The 26287-nt window shown below is 38.1% G+C and overlaps 1 protein-coding gene across 1 annotated transcript in view; it reads right to left on the bottom strand.

Annotated features, from left to right (window-relative positions):
• The window catches only part of LOC150097734 (equilibrative nucleoside transporter 2-like), a 260759-nt gene that overhangs the window by 102129 nt on the left and 132343 nt on the right, over window positions 1–26287 (bottom strand). The window contains exon 8 of the mRNA XM_090407215.1: window positions 9238–9384. Within this exon, the coding sequence (XP_090263341.1) occupies window positions 9238–9384 (147 nt within the window). The remainder of the gene's footprint in view (window positions 1–9237; window positions 9385–26287) is intronic.

Genomic DNA, 26287 nt, shown 5'->3' with positions numbered 1-26287 from the left:
GCAGTATAATCTTCCCTTCCTTCCACTCTTTTGGAAAGTGACCCGATGATATAAGACTCATACTAAACAAATATGACAAGGTAGATAATGTCAATTTCCTGGAACATTCCTTCAAAATATGTGGTGATATTTCACTGAGTCCCACAGCCTTATTAATATCAGGTTTGCTCAATTCCCCATATACCTCTTGCTCAATAACAGTCAGTCTTTCTTCCTCACCATCATCATCCACTACTCTTAAACTCTTCATGATGTCACATTCACTAGGATGAACGATCCTTTATGAGCTGCTAATTAAATATATCAACTATTCATTCTTTTTTTTGCTAGCTACATATCGAAAGAACTCCCTAAGTTTTTTTTTTTTTTCACATCATTACCTAACTGCTGCTTATACTACACTTTTGTTACCTTTACCAACCAAGTTACCCTTCTTGCCTGTTCTTTGTACTCTTTATGAAATTAATTATTACCATTCATCATATGTTGCTTCTAATATGCCTTCTTTCTCTGTATTGCATGGTTAATCTCTTCATTCATCCATTCCACATCAATCTTATTTAACCTTCTAAGGCAGCATTGATCTCCTTTCCACCAACTCCTCATTCCATGCTACACCTGTGTGCTTTGTACATAAATGTACCTGAGCTTCTCATAATCACCAGCCTTGTAGTTCCACATATACCCTTTCCTCACAGAGGTCCTCATACTGCTGGCAACTACCCAAGTAATCACTTCATGGTCAATCTTCACCAACTGGAGGATGATTTAACACTTCATTTATAATAACATCCTCTGATAAGATGATCACATCCAAGATCCTCAATCCTCATGTGCCCTCTGTTACATATTGCCTAAGTAGTTGTCCCTCAAAAACTCAAGAAACTCATTTTCTTTACTTCCATTTGGTATCTCATCATCCCAGTCCTATTATTTACTATTATCACCCTTTTCTTATTTGCTTGACTAATTTGATTATACATTTCATGGTCACACCATCCACACCAGGTCTAGAACAACATCTGACTAAATATTTCATTCTATTCACCTCTGTCTCACACCATACTGCCTCAAAACCACTGCCATTATTTCCCCCTTGCATCTCTACCTTGTATGTAGATAACTCTTTTTCTATGCTCAATAGCACTCCGCCTCTCCTTCCATCTCTATTCTTGTCAGGATGTTATCCTCATCCAACCATGTCTCACTGATTCCAACAATTTTTGGGTGAACGAATCAATGCAACCATTTCATTTCCCCTGTTTCTTATACTTCTAGATTCATATACAAATGTAACAGCTCATTCCTGAATTTATAACAGTGGTTTATATTAGTGGTTTCACTGATACCACTTATTAGATGTGATTTTTGTATACCGTCCTTGAGCCATTTCTTTTTCTATTTACCCACCCCAGAACCTTCTTCAAACCCAACTGTTATCCCTATACGCCAGGCCATCCCATTCCCTTCTTTTCTACACACATTCACTTCCTCTTTCAGCATCAATGTTTATAAACATTCTATGCTTTGTTTCTAGAACAGGGGTTCTGGTTATCTAATCTAAGCTTTTCTGCAGCACTAACAGATAAGTTTGCAACCTTCCTTGCCTGTGATTCCCATTAAAAAAATTCTTGAATTTAAAGTTGTTTGGATTAATATACTATACAGAGTTTATTTATTGTTGTTTGTAACATGTAATTTCATATCATTTCTAGTAATTTTTAAGATGAGATCATTTTTACAACTAAAAATGATCTCATTGAAACCAAAATTTGAGACAGCTTGATAAATTTCAGCAAAGAACTTAAATATCAAATTTTCTTGAATTCTAACTAACCAGAGCAGAATTATTATTATTATTATTATCTAACACTTCCAAGGAGTTCATGACTCATCGAGGGAGGGCACCTACTCTACATCTCTCTGTCTCCACCTCTCAACCTCATCCACCAACAGCACCATCTACACCAATGCCATCTACTGTCCACCACTAATATTTTCACAGACAATCACAAACATCCATGCCCACAGCAGGATTCAAACCCGTAGCCTTTTGGCTGGAGAGTGGATATGCTAACCACTTGGCCAAACAGGCCGGCACTTTGTACCTTGTACCTTACCTTGTATCTTGGTGATAAATTACTATTACTATTATTACTTGACACCTCCAGAGAGTGCCACTCATCAACGGAGGTCACTTGCTCTACAACTCTCTGTCTTCACCACTCACTCCTCTAACTACATCGAACCACATCATCTACACCAATGCCATCTACTGTCCAGCACCACTACCACTAGTATTTTCACAGACAATCACAAACATCCATGCCCACAGCGTGATTCGAACATGCAGCCTTTTGGCTGGAGAGCAGATATGATGACCACTTGGCCAACCAGGCTGGCAAATGAATGATTTTGAAATGAAGTCTCTGAAATAAATTTTGAAATCTGTCACCAAGATGAATGAAACATTTTGGTGAAATGTGTCATTTCACCAAAATTTTGATGAAATGACATATCCTAAATGCCAAAATTTATCAAATTCCATCTAGTCAGAGCAAATTTATTACGGTAATACCTTGTTTAATGCTGTCCTGTTTAGCACTGTTTGGTCATAGCACTCATACTCAATAATTCCCAACAGCAGCCATTACTACATCCTTACTAGCAGTCATTTTGTCATTCAGTGTGCTTCATGCAGAATGCATATGCATAGTCAGCTGCTGTGTATATTGCTTGGAAAATGTAATAAGATAAGAGCCTCAGCAACTACCAACACCATTTCACTAATACAACTAATGGATGAGGGGGGGGGAACCTCAGAAGATGTGGGTATTCTGAGGTTCACAGAATACCCACAATCCAGCTTTTTATCTAACATGCAGTATAATTTGTGACTTTCATAAAAAAAAAATGCTCAATAAAAATTCATTATTGAACTTTTATTGAGCATTTAGTATTTGAATTTGTATTTTCATCTATCTAATAAAAATATAATAAATATAAAAGTAATGTTGTTTCTCAGTTCAGCACTGGCTGGATAGATTCTTTTGGAATCTGCAAAATTACTGATTTTGCAAAATACATCTAAAAATAATATATGCATTTACAAAATTTTGGGGACAGAATTTAAAAAGAAAAAAAACAGCTCAATATGTGAGAGTGTAGAGATAATAGGTGGAGCACAAATTACAGGCCATCCCATAACTGAATACATGGGACTCAATGATTTGCAATCTAAACACATGCTTGTCTGATACTGGTGCCATAAATTGGTATACTAAGGTCGAAGTAACGTAGAAGTCATATTTTCATATACGAGTAGCCAAAAGGTGTCACACCTTATTATTAAAATGCTCTGGATTAGAGATCTGGATCACCTCTGGTTTCGCTCCCACTGATAAGACCTCAATAAAGGGCGAAACTGGTCTGGGTTGTGACCCTTCCTATAATGCATAGCATTATACATGTCCACAAGGAGATGTGCTTTGCATTATGGGATACTAAGGCAAGTAATGCGAATTGATTAGCTTCTATATACGAGTCGTCCCAGTCCTGAAAATAGTTCAGGGCAAACTTGTTTGCTTACTTACACTTGGATAAAGGATTAAACCAAGAATATAATTTCTTGGTATCTTTAATTTATAACCAAGAGGAAAAACAATATATAACCAAGTGGAAAAACTTACAACAACTATCTCTAATCCAGAGTATTTTAATAATAAGATGTGACACCTTTTGGCTACTCGTATATATATATATAAATATGACTTCTGGATTACTTCAACTTTAGTATCACCTCTGGGTCTGGCTCCCACTGATGAGACCTCAATAAAGGTTGAAACCAGTCTGGATGGTGACCCTTCCCATAATGCATAGCATTATACATGTCTGCATGGAGATGTGGTTTGCATTATGGGATACTAAGGCAAGTGATGTGAAGTCATTAGCTTCTTTATATGAGTTGCCACAGTCCTGAAAATAGTTCAGGCCCAAACTTGTTTGCTTACACTTGGATAAAGGATTAAATTAAGAATATAATTTATTGATATCTTTAATTTATAGTATAACCAAGTGGAAATACTTACATTGATAAAGTAATTCAAACTACTAGGAGTGGAAAAGCCACTATGGCAAGTAGCTAGAGAGTGGCTTCACCATTTCTATTCAAACATTCCATGCTAGTAGTAAACTACCAAGTGCATTTAAACATTCTAAGATAATATTCTATAGCCTATTGAAGCCCGGCAAGAGTGAGCGAGGACAATAATATACTGAAAACTCATAGCCTAATAGTATTGCTTAGTGTCTTCTATAAGATCTTAGAAAGAATCATTTATAACCATCTAAGCCCAGTAATCGAAAAATGTATCGCATAGAAAATGAATCCCAAGGCAGGAGTGCGGCATGCTTGCACTTCTGGGGCATCAATTCGACTCCAGCTTGTGACTGTGGAGCATCAATTCAAGCAGTGACCCACATTATGTATGAATGCAGCTTACAAGCCTTCCTTGACAGCCTATTAGATTTACTGAGTGTCAACAAGGGCAGCTCAGTAGCTAATGAACTTGGACATAAATTTATGATGCAAATAATGACTTTGTGTAATAGTTTACCCCTATATTTTATATATTCTGTTCTGTTCTCTAATATTGTTTTTACTCTTAATTAAACCTGCTCTGTACACATATGATAAATAAGTTCATGGTCAAACTGCAGATAAAATAAACATACTCTTAACTGTTCTTCCATGGACAACAGCCTTCATGCTTTTAATATTTGCTAATGATGTTTTCCACTACTTACCTCTGTGAGTGTAGAGTTTTCAGTATATTAACAAATATTAAAAGCAGGAAGAGAAAAGGCTGTTGTCTATTGAAGAATGGAGCTGTTGACTTGACTGATGGATTTCACTTGAATGGATTCAGAGTTTGATGTCTGGAGAAAGTGTCATGTTGTGTAATGAGGATTTGGAAATGCAGAGTCAAGAAAACTAAAACTTTTTTTGGGGAAGGGGATAGAGTCAAGCATATATACATGAATAGTTAAGGCAAGTGAATATGATAATGATAAAAAAAATCATGAACACAACTATTCAAGTCTCAAATTCTAATAAGATATAAGTCAGTATAAGATGCAACAGTAGTTGTAGGCCCTAAGAGATCCTACAATTTATGTATGCTAATGCATGCCTCCTCCTTATTCTGGCATTAGCATCCAGAATAAGCAGGAGGAGTTTTTAGCATTGATTAGTACAATCTAGCCAAACATTATAGGCATTAGTGAGACTTGATAAATGAAATATGGTTACAGGGATAGGAAAGTAAAAAAAGTATATTTTCAGGGAGGACAGAGTGAACAGGATGGATGGATGGTTTAATGATAGCAGAAGAACTACAGTCAAAGAGAGTAGAAGTTCAGCAAGAGGAAAGCGAGTAGAAGTCAGTGCATTTGAGGCTATGTGGCATTAGACAGAGACCAACAGGACAAAATATATAGTTTATTGCTTACATATATCCTATGCTATTGGAGTATTTCATCCTGGAAGAGTAAATTTTAATACTAGAGGGAGAGGGCAGGTTTGAGGTTTAGAGATGCAGCAGGAGAGCATGTTCCAATTACTGAGTACTCTGGATGTCAGTAAAGCTGAGACTGGATGGTATTTCATCATGAGTTTTGAGAGAAGGTGCTAAAGAACTGACAGCTCCTTTGACCTAGCTTTTCAAAGAAAGTCTGGCTATGGGAAAGGTGCCCAGGGAATGGAAGGAAGGTAAGATAGTGCCACTGCATAAGGGCAGTAGCATACTGGAAGTGTCTAATTATAGGCCAGTTTGTGTGTCATCAGTAGTTGTTCAGATCTTAGAGAAATTAGTAAGGGACCGTATACAGCATTGGGCAGATGAGGGTAATGTTATCTGTGAGAGTCAACATGGATTTGTTAAGGGTGCTCTTGTTTTAGTAATATGCTAGCCTTTTACAATAAAGTTACAAGAGCAGTAGATGAGGGAAAGACATATACTGCCATTTTCTTGGATTTAGCAAAGGCATTCAACAGGATGCCTCATGATAAGCTGATATGAAAGTTGCAGCACAAGGGTTTGGATGTCGGGTTGGTCAACTGGATTCGGGATTGGCTGTCTGCTAGGTATCAGAGAGTTGTGTGTGGTGGGGGGCAGTTTCAAGGAGGCAGAAAGTTACAAGTGGGGGTCCCACAAGGTTCAGTATTGGGACCTGTATTGTTTAATCTTTATATCAATGACTTTGTCAATGGATTGCAGTGGGATATTCAGTTGTTTGCTGATGATGTGAAGCTGGGAAGGGTTATTAGTAATAGTGCAGATATGGCAGCCCTGCAAGAGGATTTGAATAAACTAGACAGATGGGCAAATGAATGGGGGTATCGTTTTAATGCAGCGAAATGTAAAGTCTTGAAGTTTGGGATACATCGATGGAAGGCTGCATACTTGATTGGAGGAGCTATACTACTGGAAAAAATAGGGAAGACAAGAGATCTGGGGGTGATGATTGATAGAAACCTAAAATTCAAGGAACATATTGCAAAAATGGTGAAGATAACCCAGAGGATTGCTTCAACACTTCATTACTACTTCATTAAAGCAATGAATTGTTTCAATGAAGAATATAAGACACAGGCCAGGAGAGTGACAAGTATGGTAAGGAAGGCGAAACTGGAATATGAGAAGAGATTGGCCCTTGGCCCTAAGATCCAAAGAAAATCCTAGGGAATTTTTTAGCTATGTGGCCAGTAGGAGGATAAATGATTGTAGAAGAATGTGGTAGCCCTGCAAGAGGATTTGAATAAGCTAGATAGATGGACAAATGAATGGGGATGTCGGTTTAATTCAGCAAAATGTAAGGTCTTGAGGATTAGGAAACATCGATGGGATGCTGCATACTCTATTGGAGGAGCTATACTGGAGGAAGTAGGGGAGACAAGAGATCTGGGGTTGATGATTGATAGAAACCTGAAATTTAGGGGACATATTGTAAAGGTGGTGAAGGTAACACAGAGGATTGCTGCTATAATGAGAAGGATGCTGACCTACAGAGATAAAAGAGTTATCATTCTGTTGTATAAGATCCTGATCAGACCACTTAGACTATTGTTCTCAGATTTCATCCCCATGATTTGATGGGGATAAATTAACTGTGGAAAGGGTACAAAGGTGAATAACAAAGACAGTTTCAGGACTGTACAATGTTAGTTATGAGGATCAACTGAAAGAATGTGGACTGCAGGTTAGGTGGATAAAAGAAGGAGAGGTGATATGATTGAGACTTTTAAACTGTTGAGAGGTGGTTACAGGGTTGACACTGGGGAGTTCTTTCGCTTGGTGGAAAGGGTACAAAGGTGAATAATAAAGACAGTTTCAGGACTGTACAATGTTAGTTATGAGGATCAACTGAAGGAATGTGGACTGCAGAGTTTGGTGGATAAAAGAAGGAGAGGTGATAAGATTGAGACTTTTAAACTGTTGAGAGGTGGTTACACTGGGGAGTTCTTTCGCTTGGTTGAACAGCGGGAAGGAGTGATGACAAGGGACCATCCGTGGAAGTTACGAAAGGAAGCTATGAGCAAGAGGGTGAGGAGTGGTTTCTTTGCATGGTGAGTGAACCATAGAATGCATTGCCTGATAGAGTGGTGAGAGAGAGAACAGTCAATGAGTTTAAGGAGTGGTATGATGGACTTTGTTTCCTAGAAGGGCCCTCCCACGAGGAGTCTTGATAGACTGTGTTTCCTAGGAAGGACCTCCCGCGATGAGTCTTTTGAGGTCTGAATGGAGGTCTGAATAATAATAACATCCACTCTCCCTATGTCATGTCTCCTTGTCCACCAGGGCTTGGTGGACAAGGAGACATGACATAGAGAGTGGATGTTATTATTATTCAGGCCTCCTGAATTCCTCCCCATTCCCCTGTTCTTCTTCCATTCCCGTTCTCTCTTCATCTTTCCAACTACTGCGGTTTTCTTTGCCAAGCACTTCTGTCTATTCAATACCACTCTCCTGATCTTTCACTTTATCTCTTACTTCTGATCTCTTGTTGCATCACACACTGTACTTTCATCTAGCAACAGTCTTTCCAGTTCAGTCAGTCCAAAGCAATTCAAATGCAATTCATCACATCTGTATAATTCCAATCTTCCCCTTAAATACATGCCATACATCCACAAACTGCACTATCTTCTCCTCACACAGTTTCACTAACATACATTCATGATTCTGGGTCTCCCTCTCAACTCATCATTGTCATACCTTGACAACGTACTGACAACCTTCCCCACTATATTGTTGTCTTTCACTCTCTTCAATAACCTCCTGATATTTGCTCTTATATCCTTCTTATGTCCATTTAAATCCTTTGCCCTCAACCACCACTAATTCTCTTGCTTGTTTTCTCCTCATGTACAAAGCATGAATCACTTTGTTGCCTCCTGGATAGCAGACCTTATGGACTTTCTCAAAGCTCCATAGACCGCTATTCTCAAATCACTTATCACTTCTTTTACCCTTTTTTTGATTTCATTCTATTTGTTCACACACTTTCATTTGTTTTCACTAAATGTCTAATATCACTTTGCATATTCCTAATTTTATTTTTCATTTTGCAACCCTTTCTTCAAATCTTGCATTCTGACAATTTCACTCTCTGTTACTCCTGTAGGCTTGCTACCTCGCATTCAGCCACACCTTAGTTCCATTTTCTCATTTGTACTTCCTTTCATTCCCTTATCACTTACTTTTGCTTCTTCATGCTTGCATTCTTTCACTCCATATGGACAAACCCAAATGGAGAAACAGAAATTATTATTATTATTATTATTACGTGACACCTCCAAGGAGTCCAAGGACTCATCACAGAAGAGCACTCTACTCTACTCTACTCCACACATCTAACCACTTCCCCTACGAATTAATTCTCCTACTACATAAAGCTATCATCAGTGCCATCTACTGCCCATCACCATAGTGTATTTTTTGTCTGTAAATTGCATGTCTTCTGAAGGCCAATTTTCAGCTAAATGTTTTATAGATGAAATACAAATGTATGTCCTAACAACCATGTAAGTCAGATACACACACAAAAAAAACAAACAAACAAACAGAAGAATGAATAAAAAAATTAATATAAATAAATATATATATAAAATAAATATAAAAAATAAATAAAAATAAAAAGTCATGCAGAAATAATAAAACTGAAATAACTACTTACTGAGCCTAGCATAAGATAGCAGAAGATGAATGTAATACATAAAACAAAGATAGCACATAAAAAATATGCTAAAGCACTATTAATAGGTGATGTATCCCCAATTAAAGAAAATATCTGTGCTGCAGAAGCTACTAGTCCTCCAACTGCCTGAAAATGCATAACAGAAAATCTGAGTGAGAAATTTCAGATGTGTAACATTTAAACAAAATGATTTCCAATATTAACAATAAATTTTTTCTAACTGCTAACTCTTTATCTTGAAATTTTATAAATGTATAACAGATATTTTTATCATATATCACAAAATATTTTATCATATTATGCAGTAGTAGTATCTCAAGAAAATTGTTGCAGTTTGCTTAAACATCATACAAGACTCAAGACAAATGCATGAAAATGTAAAGAAATTAGACCTTATTCACAGATTTTGTCACTTGGATTTTAATGGAGGAAGGATATATTAGAAAGAGTCCAGAGAAGATTGATTAATATGGTGCCTGGTCTGTGGAATATAGTGTATGAAAACAGATTGAGGGAATGCAATTTGCAGAGCCTCATGAATAGGAGAAGGGGGGGGGGGAATATGATTGAGACATACAAGTTTTAAGGGATTGTTATCAGGCTAATGTGGAAATTTCTCACAGACTCAGACTGGGAGATAGGGATAGAACAAGAGGCCGCCATCCTTGGAAACTGTATAAGGTGGGTGTGAGTAAAGGAGTAAGGAACAGGTTCCTTGCATAGAAAGTGGGTGATGAGAGGCATGCACTGCCTGAGAGTTTAATGAGTGCACTGAAAGATTCTAAAGCAGGTTTGATTTTTTTCTTTTTTTTTTTTTTTTATGTTGGGCCCATATACAAGAGGTTGGCTGGTCAACTATAGTACATTAATACCATATATGGGGAGTGGGTTGGAAAAGGAAAAAACTTGTTTACATTTGATTTAAAAGCCTTTATGTTGCATTTCTTGGGAAATACGTCAGAGGGAAGACTGTTCCACAGTAAGCAGAAGCAGGGATGAAGGAGAAGGAAAATAAACTTGTTCCGTGGGTTTCAAGGTGTACTGTGAAAGGATGTTGGGCAGCAGCTGTACATGTTCCAATGGGCTTAGTACAGAGAGGGGGAATTATTTCAGTACAGAGAGGGGGTGCTATTTCAGATGAACATTTCCCATGGAAATATTTATAGAATGTACAAATTGCAGAGACCAAATGTCTATATGAGAGTGGGGGGGGGGGTAAGAGATGGGTCATTTATCAGTCTAATTGTTCTCCTCTATTGAGTCAAGCATTTTGAGAGAGCTTTTAGGAGCCCCACTCCAAATGTGAAAGTAATATTTGATAGCTGAGTGGATTTGCAATTTGTATAAGGTTAACAACTGTTTAGAGGTGAAGTAACGTCTTGAGCAAAAGAGAAACCCTAGTTTTTTGGAAGCTGAGGATGCAATGGTTGTGATGTGTTTATGCCAGGGAGAGGCTTGATGTCAGGGTAATTCTGAGAAGAGAAATCTCATCTTGTCTGGGAATTTGAGTGTTATCAAAAATAATGCTTGGGGGAAAAACGGTTCTTTTTTGTGAGAAATAAGAGAGAACTGGGTTTTACTAGCTTTGAAGTTGACGAAGTTATCTCAGCCCCATTGGAGGATGGCTTGGAGGTCAGAATTAAGGGAAGTGGTAGTTGATGCTCTGTGGGTTGAAGTGAGTCGTGTAGAGTAGGGTTTGTCAAATGAAAGGGAGGAGTGCAATGTGCTGTCGTCTGCAAAACTGTGTATTGGGTAGGAGGTCAACTGAAGTAGGTCATTGATATACAGAAGGAAGAGGATCGGTGAGAGAAATGAACCTTAGCACCGCAGCATTAGCTGAATGGTGAGAGGATAGGGAGCCATCTACCATCACACATATTGTGCGTCCAGACAGAAAGCTGGCAATCGATTTGCAGAAGTCCTGAGACAGTCCAAATGATGGGAGTTTGCTTAGTAAGCCTCTGTGCCAGACCCGGTCACAGGCTTTAGCAATATCAAGTGCAACTACTTGGGATTTGCCAAATTTCTCCATGGCATTTGTCCAGCAATGGGTGATGTATGAGAATAGATCTCCTGTTGATCGGCATCGACAGAATCCGCACTGGTGATCCCTTAATAGCTAGGTACCTTCAAGGTAGAATAGGAGCTGAGAGTTGATGGTTTTCTCCATCACTTTGGACAGGACTGAAGTGAGTGAGATAGGGCAGTAGTTAGATGGCAGTGATGTGTCACCCCTTTTTAGGAATGGGTTGAATATAGGCCAGTTTCCAGGCTTTGGGATATATACCATTGGAGTAAGAGAGTATGTACAGATGCCATAGGATAGGATAGGAGTCAGTTCTGGTACACAGACCTTCAGGATAATTGGAGGAATGCCATCAGGGCCAGACTTTTTTGTGTCTAATTTAGACAACAGGTTTATGATCTCTTTTTGGCAAAAGGATACAGGGGCATTGTATGTTGGGCAGTTGGAATGACTGGAGGGAATTTGCCATTGTCAGTTATGTGTGCATTAGAGGCAAAGTGTGAAGTCAGAAGGTTAGCTCTTTCTGCAGGTGATGTTGCAATTGAGCCATCTGGGTATGATAGGGGTGGGAATAATGTAGGGCAAAAGTTACGACCATTGGCTTGGTGAGAGACCAAAAGGTGTGGCTGCCATTTGGACAGGCTGCAAGTTTCCTGTTTTTTGCCCATTCAAATTTTTTTCAGAAGCATTAATAATTTTCTTGTATCTGTTTTGGGCTTCAGTATATAGGCATTGAAGGAGGATGGGGTTCTTGATTTGAGCCAGTTGTGGTATGCCTGATTTTTTAGTTGTACAGCCTTGGCACATCTTTTGGAGAACCAGGGTTTGGATAGGAGATGGCAGTTCAGAGTAGTGTGGAATCTATGTTTTCATGCCAGTGAGGATTACTTTGTGATATGTTCGGTGCATATGTTTGGAGAAGACTGGAAACAATAATGCAACCATGGGAATGAAGCATAGTAGTCTCAGAGACTGTCTCAATTGGCACTGTTATAATGCCAAACTACTCTTGTGTGGGAGTGACTGTGTAAGTGTTGTTGCATGGGAGAGGAGATGAGCACCAGGTTGTGGTCAGAATTACTGAGGGAGCTCACTACATTCACTGCATATTTGGAGGGGTCATTGGTAAGGAAGAGTTCTAGGGTATTTGGGGAGTGGTTTGGGTTATCTGGTCGGCTTTTGAACAATTTGTGTAAGGTCATTAGTGATGGCAAATGTTTCAGCATCTCTGCATGCAGGTTCTGTACAAGTGGAAAAGGAAAGCCAATTGGTGTTATGGACATTAAAATCACCTAGGAGGATGATTTCACTGTTAGGAGAGTGGGACTGGAGAAAATCAACTTTTAAGGAGAGGAAATGAAAGAGCTCAGAGTGGTTGGTGGTATTAGGAGAGCAATAGAGACAACAGATGAATTTGACTGAGTGGGGGAGAGAGGGATATTTTCAGCCAAAGAAGATTGAAATAGGGTGATTCTAGGTTAGGTGCTCTCTGGCAGGGTATGTCAGAGCAGATATCCATAGATGCCACTTTTGTGTCGAAAGGAGTTAAATAGTGTATAGTTAGGAAGTTTGAGATGGATAGTGCTGGGGGAAGGTGAGATTTGAGTTTCTGTTAAAAAGAGTAGGTGAGGTTTGGTGGACTGCAGATGGTAGTGGACACTGTATTGATGAACTCTATATATGACAGTGCATACTACCTTTCTGTAATGAGTTTTTTTACTTCAAGGCAGGTTTATCATCATCATCATCAAATTTCTGTATATATCCACAAGTGGTCTGCAGTTATAGTACCAAATGAAAAATTTATATTATTACTAATTTCTTATTGAAAACTTAACTTCAATCATTCTGTTATCTGCCAGGACTCCAATACAGTCAGATCATATATTTCAATCTTCTAAGAAGTTTCTAATTGCATTAATCCAATAATATCTTAGTCTTCCTGTGGGTATTTTCTCAGCATCAAACACCTGCTTTGCTAATCTTTCCTCTTCCATTCTGTTTAAGTGATAATACCACCAGGATGAGCGCTGCTTGCACATTCCTGAATGTTAACAAGGTCAAGTTCCTTTCTAGTATCTTCATTTTAAATATGATTCTGCCATTGATGCCACTACCCTAATTTTTTTAAGAACTCTCATATCTGTGGTCTCTAGTCTTGAATCAACTATTTCATTTCTAACCCAGCTCTCAGAGATTACATATAAAATTAGTTTGAACACTGTCTTATATTCAATATTTTTTGACTAATTTCTCTCTTATACCACACAAATTTATTTAGTTCACTTCCTACAATACCAGCAAGAGGCTACAATAATTTTGTTGTCTAATGGCATATTTAATTTGCCATCTTCACTAAAAATTCTGCCTGAATATCTTTTATAAGTTCTCCATTCAGAATGCAGTTGAAGTTTTCCACATTTCTGCTTATTTTCATAGTTCTGGTCTTTTTTATTGGCATCATATAATTATTCACCATTAACATCATATAATTATTAATTCTTATTAATAATTAACAATACAAGATTGAATCTGATAATTAATCAACAGTGGAACTGGATGGGATATCTGAAAGTGTTCCAAAAGAATATGCAAGAAAGTTAGAAATGCTTCTGACTTGGTTGTTCAATTTAAGTTTCAACACAAGTGCAGTTCCTAATGAGTGGAAGGAAAACCACGATAATTCCATTATACAGATATTCCATATCTGAAAGTGTGCCAAAAGAATATGCAAGAAAGTCAGAAATGCTTCTGACTTGGTTGTTCAACTGAAGTTTCAATACAGGTGCAGTTCCTAATGAATGGAAGGAAAAACCACGATAATTCCATTATTTTCATAGTTCTGGTCTTTTTATTTAGCATCATACAATTATTCACCATTAACATCATATAATTATTAACTCTTATTAATAATTAACAACACAAGATTGAATCTGATAATTAATCAACAGTGGAACTGGAAATTAGTTCCAAAAGAATATGCAAGAAAGTTAGAAATGCTTCTGACTTGGTTGTTCAACTTAAGTTTCACCACAAGTGCAGTTCCAAATGAGTGGAAGGAAAATCACGATAATTCCATTATACAAGGATGGAGATAGGAGAAAAACAACTACTTGCAGACCAATATGTGCCTCTGCAGCAATAATTTAGGGTATGGATCCTCCTAATTAGTCCAACATCTGATCACTCCAGAGATACTTAGTCTGTAATTGGTCGTTTTTGTCCTAGCTTTATCTTGTATAAAGGTAGACACCTTCATACTTTATGAAGAACAGCCTGGCTTGTAAAGGCAGGTATTGCTTTATCAATTTTATGTTTTTTTTAATACAGTAATTACAGAGTTACAGGTAGGAAATAGCTACACCACAATATTGATCCTGTGTGAAGGGGTATCCAAGGCATGGTGTGCTGACTAGCCATAATGATAGTGTTGGATATATTTTTTATGTTCAGTAAGACAGATGTCATCAGTTCATCCTGTCTGTCCATAGTAAGCCAAGTCACAAGAACTGGACTCTTCATAAAACTTCTGGATGTGATAAAGAAGAGAGTTTGTCCATAGGTGAATGGATGAGAGTTGCTAATTTGACATATACAGGTGGTCCCCAGGTTACGGACAACCCGACTTATGGTGTTCCGTTCTTAAGAACGGGTGCTCCCAGGGCTTCCCATAAGGATAATTAAATTAATAATTCAGGAACTACTTTCTTCCAAGCACATAAATAAACCTGCATGGTGTAAGAGGTGTGTGTGTGACCTTTTACACTGGGTCACACTTTTCATGTTTGAAGAGTGGTTCTTGAACTGTTTTATTCCTGCTGTGGAATGTTATTGTTTGGAAAAGTAAATTCCCTTTAAAATTCTGCTTGTGCTGGACGATGCTCCTGGACCTCCAACATCGTTAGATGAACTCCATCCTAATATAAAGATCGTATTTTTACCACCCAACACTACATCATTACTACAGCCAATGGACCAGAGAGTCATTCATTTCTGCATTTAAGACTTATTACTTATGGCAAACATTCTCGCAAGCAGTCAGGGCTATGGAAGATGTGATGATTTTTTCTGGAAGAATAATAGCATCTATGATGCCATGAAAAACATTGCTGATTCTTGGGAGGAAGTGAAGCAATCAACAATGAAAGGGGATGTGGAATAAACTGTGCCTTGATTCTGTGATGATTTAGTAGCTTCACAGAAGACATTGCTGAAGCCAGAAAAGCTGTGGTGGATAGTGGCAATGCACTGCATTTGGACATCAATGAAAATGATGTCATTGACTTACTAGAGTCTCATTCACAAGAATTAATAGGATAGAAACACAAGAACATGGAATCAGAAGATCCAGAGCAAAGTAAGTTTATGACAAAAGAATTAGCTGAAGCCTTTTATCTCATTGAAGCAGGATTTGCTAAGCTTGAGGAGCAATTTCGTCTTTTGAGTTTGTTTTTATGTTCTGTTTGAATTAAAAGAAAGAGCACAATAGTTTCCGTAACTTATTATTACAGTACAAGGGTATTATTATTATTATTATTATTATTATTATTATTATTATTATTATTATTACAGTATTACACTGTATTATTATTGCCACATATGAGTCATTATTATAGTATTGCTGTTATTATTATTATTATTATTGTATATGCTGTTCATCAGGGACCAGAGTTACATACAAATCTGACCTAAAGACATTCTCGGGAACGTATCTCGTCCATAACCCGGGGACTGCCTATAAATTAAATATGATGCGTAGTTGATATTTATTAAGCACTCTAGATATCTTATTTGATGTGCCTTGAATGTGTGGGATGGTAACAGTTTTGCTGTAGGCTTGTGTGATAGGCAATGGAAGGGATTTCTGGGGAGCATTTAATATTTTTTCTATCCTATGGGACTATTGGCTAAGAAAGTGTGACGCAAGTGAGTGAGTTCAGGTAAGAGCATTATCATTGGAACAGATAGCTCTAGCTCTGTGAATTAGTGTTTTTAGGATACAATACTGTTGAGCTGGACGATGGTGTGACTGTGCAAATATCTCCCTGTATGTATAGGTCTTCTATAAACAGAAAAAAAGATAATGAACCATCAGGAAACTGTGTGAAACGTGTATTCAGGAAGGGCAGACAGTCATTAGCTTCCTATTCCATTGTGAATTAGATTTTAGGATTGCTATTTAAATGCACTAAAAATGTATCCAATGTTTCTGGACTGACCATGTGGACAAATAGCAAACACATCATCAACATAGCATAGCCAAACCACTGGTTTGAGAGTGGCTGTATTCATATCTAGCTTTTTATTTAAATTTATTTAAATTTACAGTACATGCAGGTTATATTGCATGGAAGGGAAGATTTTCAATTTTTTATTTTCAATTTTTTGAACTATTGCCACTGTTCTACCAAATTGTTGTTGTTTCATGTACTGTGACAAACTGTTTCTGTGCTCTGAAGATGCTGGATATAATACCAGTGAAATATCAGCTAATAAATTACTAAATATTAATTATTTTCTTATCATTGTGCTGTAATCAATACTGTGAAAAATAAACAAACATGTACTGCTAACACATAAGCCTTTCAAAGCATTTAAGATACCATTTGTCAAACATCTCAGAAACAGTCATTCTGAGACCAGATATAGACTAATTAACTCAATGGTTATCTGGCCTCTAGAGGTCACCTTGTTAAAACATTAGTATATTAGTACCTTTTCAGTTACAATTTGAATTGTTTCTACAACTTTCTAATTGAGTGCTGTGTACTTGTTACAGTTGTAATTTGTGCCCTGAAGATGCTGTAATATATAATTTATTAATAATTAATAAAGAATTAATCAATAAATTAATTTTTTCTGTTAGTGTTGTTTATATTATAGAGCCTCCATAGCTAAGTCGGTATATACACAGCTATTTGGTCGGAAAGATCTGCATTCGATTCCCATCCATGATGTGAGGAACCTTTATTTGGTCTTTTTCGACTAAAGTGAGTTAGCTGGTCTCATACAGAGCCGAGGTGTTTTCTACCAGAAACTCAGGTGTTTCATCCCTCAGATGAAACCAGTCCCATGAACATACAGGCTCTGTGACAATTCAGTTGGGATTGCACGTGTAAAGTTGCATAATATAAAAGGCCAACCCCAAATAGATGGGATAAGGACAAGAGTAAGAAGAAAAAATGTTCTTTATATAATGAAGACCATTATGAACTTGCAGAATGATTTGAATACACTAGAATCGTGGGCAAAGAAAAACTGCTATCAGTTCAATATTAGTAAAAGTAAAATTATGCATTTTGGTGATGAGATATCCAATGGCATATTATGTTGGCAGGCTTATGTGAGAAGAAATCAATCAGGCTAGGGATCTTAGAGTTTTAGTAGACAGAAAATCGAAGCTCATAGTCAGCCTGGCTGGCCAAGTGCTAAACGTATCTGCTCTGCAGCCAAAAGGGTGCGGGTTCAAATCCTGCCATGGGCCTTGAAGTTTGTGACTGTCGGTGAAATACTAGTGGTGGTGGTGGTGATAGGTAGTAGATGGTGTTGGTTTAGTTGCAGTTCGTTGTAGTTGGTGGATTGAGTGGTGGAGACAGAGAGTTGTATAGAGTAGGTGTCCTCCCTCGATGAGTCCTTGGACTCCCTGGAGGTGTTGCATAATAATAATAATAATAATAATAATAATAATATAGCAAATATTGCAAATACAAATGAGAGGTTAATTGCAATGCTGAAATAAACCTTGACATGTAAGTATAAGGAAGTCATTTTGCCTCATTATAAGGCCTCGATACAACCTCACCTAGACTAGTGTATCCAGATCTGATCTCCAAGTTTCCAAGGTGATGCAGATATAGTGGAGAGGATGCAAGAGAATGAGAGAGAGAGAGAGAGAGAGTTAACGATGATAGCAAGACTGTGGAATTATGCAGATTATGAGAAGAAACTGATTTATTAATGATATGATCAGATCTAAGACATGATGAACATGTGCCATCCATTACATACTACATAAGATAGCTGTCCATCTAAAACTCAACAAATCTATTCTCCTTATTATCAGATGCAATGTCTCTCCAGTCTATATCATCAAAATTAAAATCATCTTTCTTGTTGCCAATTAAGCCAATTTGCCCATATTGCCACTCTGAACATTCTTTAGTCTCACGTCTAATTTTTAGGCAATGACAACATAAATGAAATTATTAATTATAAAAGCTTTAATTAATAACTACCTATATTTCAGCAATGTTACACTGCCTGAGTGCACATATCATTCAGGTGATATATGCACTCAGGCACTCACACTAAGCAATGAGGCTGAAGAATGGCAACTGAAGTCAGTCCAAGAGTCCTAAAAGGTGCCCCCCCCAGCAGGCTAAATTGGGTTACCTTGGCCGTTGGACTGACAATCTTCGAATGTAAGCTTCCCAAATTTGAGGCAGTTTCATGCACCCAAATTTGTTGAGGTTTGGGAAGTTTTCCAGAACTGAGACTGATTCAAGGAATAATCTTTCATACTTGTACTTGCTGTGGTGTAATAAAGTGGCCTTCTTTTAGCATATTCTGTGGTGAGCCAATGCATGGTCAGCAAGTCCTGAGTGGCTGTATTGGTAGAACCAGATTTAGTCCTTGTGTTCAGATACCCCTGATATTGGCCATCCTGCCTGTTTGGCTAGTAAGACAGTTTTCAACTGCAAGGAACCCTTGTATACTCCAGCTAGGACTGGTCTCTTGTGGAGTGGATAAGAGATGCCAATTTCTTATATGGTTTGTAACTAGTTGTGAAGTCATACGTTCTTAGGATTTTTGTTAGTTTTTTTGGATGTACCCTAGATATATGGATTGGTGATAGATTTAGAGTAATCTCTGCTATGAAGCGGGAGGGATAAGGTTAACTGGTTTGAATATTTGGGTGCATGAGACTGCTGTCTCAAATTTTGGAAGCTTACATTCTAAGATCATCAGCCCAACAGCAATTTAGCCTGCTAGGGGGAACCTTTTAGGACTCTAGGACTGACTTCAGTTGCCTTTCTTCAGCCTCATTTGCTTAGTGTAAGTACCTGCATACACATATCATTGTTCTGTGAACCCTGAAGATGGCAATATAATGTTAAATTGCCAAAATATATGTAGTTATTAATTAAATTAATTAATTTTTATAATTAATAATTTAGTTTACATTGTCATTTCCTAAAAAAATTAAAAGTATGTCTAACCAATGTATAAGTTTATCTACAAGAATTCCTTAGTCTGTATACAACTAAACATCTCATCCTATTTGTCACCTCCTTACACCATACTGCCTCAAAACCACAGACACTATTTCTTCCTTGCATATCCACTTTTGTGGACATAATTCCTCCTACTATTGGGAGAATTATGTCCACACTCTTTGTCTACCTGACTTCCCGCTGATTTCCCAGCCCATCATCTCTCAATTATGTTCCTCTCTATGGAAGCACTTGTTTCCTGTAATCTATTTTTCATGTCACTCTTCCAGCAACAGTCACTCCAGCTGATTACCACAAAATTCATTTAAATGCAATCGACTATTTTTATACAATTTCATCCATCCTTAAATTCATCACTTAGAGAACTAAGTGATGCAGCCTTTCTCATCACTCAGCTCTACCAAAATGCCATTCATGATTTTTGCTTGCCATTTCAACTCATCAGTACCATACCTAGGCACTACTCTGACTACCTTTCCTTTTATTTTACTCTTCTCGATCATCTCCTGATATCTGTTTTCCCATTTTCTGTCCAATTAAATCATTTGTTCCCAGGACTACTACTACTAACTCTCTTGCTCATTTATTCCGCAAATCGAAAGTATCAATTGCCCTTTTCATCTTCTCTCCTGGAAAATTAAGCTTGTGCACCCTATCTTTCACACAACAAAGTAATATAACAGGATCATACTGCAACAGGCATGACTGCATCTCATTCAACTCTTCAGTGATATGCCACAGAGGGAAATAATTTTTTAAAATTTATCATTATATGAGAAATCTAACAAGAAATTACTTGTTTGCACTCATAAATTATACTTAAAAGAAATTATATTCTTGTTTAATTCTTTATCCAAGTGTAAGCAAACAAAGTTTGCACATGAAATATCTTCACAATCAAGCTACCTGTATATAGAGAGGCTACTGAATTCACATCATTTGCCTATCTCATAATGCAAAACATACTTCCTTTTGGAGGTTAATATTGCTATGCATTACGGGAGGGGCCACTATCCAGACCAGTTTCAATCTGTATCGAGGATATTATCAGTTAAATCCTCAGGGTTCCTAAAACTTCTGAGTGACCTTAAAAATAAAATCACTCTTATGTAGCTGAGTAAATCTATTAAGTATTTCTTGGCCCCACCCAAAACAGGTGGGTGGAAGAGCTCCACTGTAAGAGCTCCACCCATTCTGTGGGTGGAGCTCTTCCAGCTCCACCCATAGAACAGGAAGAGCTCCCTTGAACAGCTTCTGAACAGACGTTATAAAAATGTCATCAGTGGGAGCCAGACCCAGGATGATATCAAGGTGACAATTGACATTTATGTCTTTAGGGGTGAAGCAAAATGCTTTTCATATTCCCTGCTATCTGTTGTGGTTACAGTGAGGGTAAAATTTACGAGCAGTTTGCTCGCCCCGAATGGGCATGGAGATTATGCATCATTATAGGAAGCTAATATAGCTTTTGGTCTTCTATATTTGAATATGTTCGTTGGCTCGTATGCTGTAGCTTGTTGAACCAAATCGTTGGGATGTGTGGATGTCTTTAGGAAAAACTTGGATGTTAAGGATTGTAGAAAAGAGAGAATATAGGGAATATTTGTGTCTCTGTGGAGTTGATTGTTTCTAACATACCACGGGGCATTCAATGTCAGAATCATTCTCAAGCACTTGTTCTGCACCCGCTGTATTTTGCTAATGTTAGCATTAGAGGTATGGCTCCAGGCCGGAGAGGCATAGGTGATTATAGGACGAATCGTCATCTGGTATAGTTGCCATTTGATTCTGTTGATAAGCTTGCTATTTCTATTAATTAGCATATAGATCTAAGCTATGGCTTTATATGCTTTTGCACATGCAGATTTGATGTGTTGGTTGAAAGATAGCTTTTTGTCGAGAATCACACCCAGCTAATTTGTTTCTATCTTCCAGGGAATTTTAGTATTGAATAGTAACACATCTCCTGCAGGAGACATTGGCCTTTTTGAGAAAAGAACGGCTGAGCTTTTCAAGGGGTTGACTTCCAATCTCCACTTGGAGAACCAACCCTCTAGCTTTAGAAAGTTTTCTTGAAGCTTTCTGGTAATGAAATGGGGTTTGAGAGATCTGGTTAGTATTGCCGTATCGTCCGCATATAGGGCCAAAATGGAAGTCATCGGATTGTGTGGGATGTCTGACATGTATAGCAATGGAGCCAGTAGAGATCTCTGCGGCACTCCAACAAAGATATGGTGCTGGGACAATGTAGAACCATTGATTTTAACTTGCAATGATCTATTCTGAAGATATGAATGGATTAGATGAACCATTTTTAGTGAGGTACCGGCTGAGATAAGTTTGTGCAGGAATCCAAAATGCCAGATTTTGTCAAATGCTTTGGATAGGTCTAGGAAAACAGCTCCTGTGCACTGGCGCCAGTTGTAACTGGTGGTGATGTATTCGACAATTCTGTGGATTTGCTGAGTAGTACTATGGTGTTGCTGAAAACCAAACTGTTCTTTAGGGAGGATGTTTAGATCATTTACTGAGGTTTGGAGTCGTGAGAGGATACATTCTCTGCAACCTTACCCAGATTGGAGATAAGACTGATTGGACAATAATTCTGCAGCAAGTGTGGGTCTTTGCCTGGCTTACGTATAGGAATCACATCAGCCAGTTTCCAGGTGGAAGGAAAATAATGAAGTCTTAAGATTGCATTTATTATACTGGTCAGGTGCACTATAGCTTTTCGAGGCAGCAGCTTGATCACCCTGTTTGAGATGCTGTCTGGTCCAGGAGATTTATTGTTCTTAAGTTTTTTAATAATATCATATAATTCAACAGGTGATGTGGGTGCAATATGGTCAGCACTGGTATCTGGGAGGTTTAATGCATGCCTGACCTGTCTGTGGATTTTGTACAGATGATTGAAATCTAAGTTGTTATAAGAAGGTTTGCATTGATCCTCAAGATTTTTTAGTATGGCTTCTGCCTTATCTGCATCTGTGTGGACTAGGCCCTGTTTTGAGATTATGGGGGGAAGAGATCTGTTTTTATTTTTGATGTTTTTCAGTAGTCCCCAGATGGAGTGATCAATAGGTGAGATAGAGGCTAATTTTTTATCCTAAACTTGGTTTCTATGAGTTTTAAGTGCATCTCTTACTGCTCCATTCAATCTATTAAGCACTGTCTTGTCCTGAGGAGCACGAGTGTTATGAAATCTCTTCCTAGCTCTGCTCTTCTCTCTGATCAGGTCCATAATGTCCTCAGGCAAACGATCAGGCTTGGGAACAGGTTTCTGGAAGGTTGCAACCATTATAGCGGACTTAATCTGTTGGGTGAAGCTAGTCACTGCAGATTCCACATCTTCTGGTGTGCATATGTGAGGGACGGGTCCAATTTGATCCCTAAGTGCTTTAGATAATCTCTCCCACAATATGCCTGAAGAGGGAGGAGACAGGCATTCTTGTTCTCCCAATTGCAGTAGAATTGGGGTGTGATCCCACGACAGCTCGTTTAGTGATATAAGGCTGTACTGTAGTTTAATGTCTTGCAGGATAGCTATATCCAGGATGTCAGCAGTGCCAGACGTACTGAGATGAGTTGGTTCAGTAGGTCCAGCCACAACAGCATAGTTTGATCCTGTGTAGCTAGAAAGGATGTGACCAATTTTATTGGTAGATTTACTGTTCCAAGCAGGATGTTTTGCATTGAAATCTCCAGCAATGACGACCGGTCCTTTTACTCCAAGGATGGCATCCAGATCTGAGGTCAATAATGTCTTTAATGGAGGGTTGTACACAGAAAAAATTTTAAGGTTTCCAATTGAGTTTGTGAGGACATTAATTCCTGTGATTTCGAGGTTGGTGGTAGTAGGGTTGGTTATTGAATGATGATTGATATAGTTTTTGATAAGGGTGGCTGTACCTCCACCTCTATACCCAAGTCTGTTGTTTCTGTAAATCTGATACTCTCTGATTTTCAGGGTGTCAGCAGGCCTCAGGTGAGTTTCATTAATTAGCAATATATCTGGGTTGTATCTATTATTAAATTCCTGAATTTCTAACAGTTTATTTTTTATACCGTTGGCATTCCAAGCAATAATCCTAAGAGAGTTTGGAGCGATTTTTTTCCTATGCATCAGAGAGTGCAGATAATATGGATTGGGTTTGCTGTAAGAATATTTTTGTGATACTTAGGGATGGATTTGAGTTGCTGAAATCCTGCTGCATGTTTGCAAGAGAAGAGGTGATAATAGCTGATAGATTTGAATGTGGATTATTCAGGTTCTGGGTTTGTACTATCTGTTTGGAATAGACCACACCAGCATATGTTCTCGCTTGATATTGAAGATTCGTTTTCTTAAGGGGCTCAGTTAATGATGGGCGAGCACCTGTTGTCATGATCTCACTCTTGGAGAACCGAGTAGCCTGAGCTTCAGGAACTCTCGCACTAGATGATGAGATAGATTGATGATTTGGATCATTCCATCTGTTGGGGTGATGTATATACCCTCTAAAATTAGCCAGGTGAGGACCCCCACAATTAGTGCACTTAGCCGGGGTGGATTTTGGCTTGGTGCAGGTGTTTGTGGGGTGATTCTCACCACATTTTAGACATCTGAACGGAGCTTTGCATAGCTTCTGGGCATGGCCAAATTTTTGGCATCGGTGGCACTGCCTAGAAGATGCTTTCTTTCTCAATGGTTCTGGGGTGATTTTGAGTCCACAGATTGAGTCCACAGATAAAGGCATGGGTGTCTTATTTGATCTAAACATTCTAGTGACCTTTATGGGAGGTAGATCCTGTAAGTTAAGGTCAGTAACTATTTCATCCGTGTCAATATCCTCGGAGACTCCTCGTAGGACTACGTTCAGATTTTTTTCGGTGGCAAGTGAAAATGTGTGATATTGAGTTCCTCTTGCATCCAATTCCTTTGTAAGATTTCTATAATCAGCCACCATGGTGGGCTGAATTTTTATACCTTCGTCTACATTTTTAGCACATCTATAACTTATTTCTAAGTTAGCCATGATGGTTCTTAGTGTTGTCCATCTCTGCTTTTCCCTCAGGATAATCGGTGGCACCTTTTCATTGGGGGAAACAGAGGGATCTGAAATGGGAACATCCTCGTCCATACCAACATCATTTGTTGGCTCAGCAGCGAGAGTTTTTCTCTTCTTACGAGAGTGGATTTCTCCTTGATCAGAAGGATTAGAGGTAGAGACAACTAGATTGAGTTTTTCCACCATTTGAGGAAAGTCTTCATTTTCCTCAACGTCAACTTCAGGTGAGGAATATAAATTTAAGTAGCCGGACCAATCCCATTCAAACTTTTTGAGAAGCTTTTTAATAAAAGTGAGTGCTAGCCTTTTATTGAGTGACTCGATAATGATGTTGGGGTCAATCATGCTAGTAGACCATGTTGTCAGCTTGAACTTCTTTTGGAGTTTATCAATAAGTACAAGAGCCGGCTCTTTATCGAGCAAATCAATGAATACGTCTTGGTCAGGTATGCTCATATTGTTTTAACTGCGTATGAGCATTAATAAAAATCCCGCAGGTCTGAAGACCTGCCAGCAGAAATTTTTTTAGAATATCCCGCAGCCACAAAGGACTGCCAGCAATATCAAGCGTAGGCTAAAGAAAGCAATAGCAATTAAATTATATTTTCCATATACAAGAAATAAAAAGGTGTATCATCTTATTATTGAAATACTTTGAATCAGAGATTATTATTATTAATGCAAGACCCTCCCATGGAGTCAAAGACTTATTGTGGGGGGGGGCAGTCCCATTGCCTTACACAGCTCATCATACCATGGCTTAAATATATAAATCATTATCTGAGAATATGGTCTGCAGAGACCATGCTCTTAGGCAACGCATTCCAATCATTCATAGCCCTCCATGCAAAAAACCTACTTCTCACTCCCTTGCTCACACCCTCCTTATACAGCTTCCAGGGATGACCTCTTGTTCCCCCCCCCCATCTCCCACCATTTTACATTAATTCAATATCAACCCTTTACCAAGTTATACATCTTTATGGTATTACCCCTCTTTCTCCTATCCACTAGATTCTGTGAATTGCATCTTCTGAACCTTTCTTCATACTCAACATTCCAAAGACCAGAAACTACTTTAGTCAATCGCCTCTGTACCCTTTCCAACATCTCTTCATATGAAAACCGAATGACCAAATCTGTGCACAGTAGCTGTATCTGGCCTAATCAAGGCCTTATACAATGGAACTAGATTTATTGCCAGAATTCATTGTCATCCTCACAATTTTGGCAATGTGTTCTTTGAATTTTAGATCCTTAACCACCATCGCCCCCACATCCCTTATTTCCTCCACCTCCAACAATATAAATCCCCACCAAGCAAAAACTCTACATCCCATCTTTGTTTTCCAAATTTCAAACCTTACATTGCACAATATCAAACCAGAATCCCCACTCCCATATCCATTCACTCAATCTATTCAAGTCTTCTTGTAAGGCCACAACATCTGCTCTACTTCTCATAGTCCTTCCTAACTTTGTATCATCTGTAAAAAAAACTGAATATCCCCACTCAAATCTTCCACAATAGTTGCAGAAAGTTTTTTTTCTTGATTACAAAATAAATTATACTTGACAAGAAAGTATATCCTTGTTTAATCCTTTATCCAAGTGCAAGCAAACAAAGTTTGCACATGTCACACTCAGGCTACTTGTATATAGGACTTTTGACTTCACGTATCTAGTATTTATTTTCCAGCATTCTGGCTCCCAGATGCTGG

Source organism: Typopeltis vanoorti, chromosome 17 (genome assembly GCF_054136105.1).
Source record: "Typopeltis vanoorti isolate ZY-2024b chromosome 17, IOZ_Tvanoo_1.0, whole genome shotgun sequence".
In the NCBI taxonomy this organism is placed as follows: domain Eukaryota; kingdom Metazoa; phylum Arthropoda; class Arachnida; order Uropygi; family Thelyphonidae; genus Typopeltis; species Typopeltis vanoorti.
The sequence above is the reverse complement of the archived record's forward strand: the minus strand, read 5'-3'. Positions and strand labels throughout refer to the sequence as shown.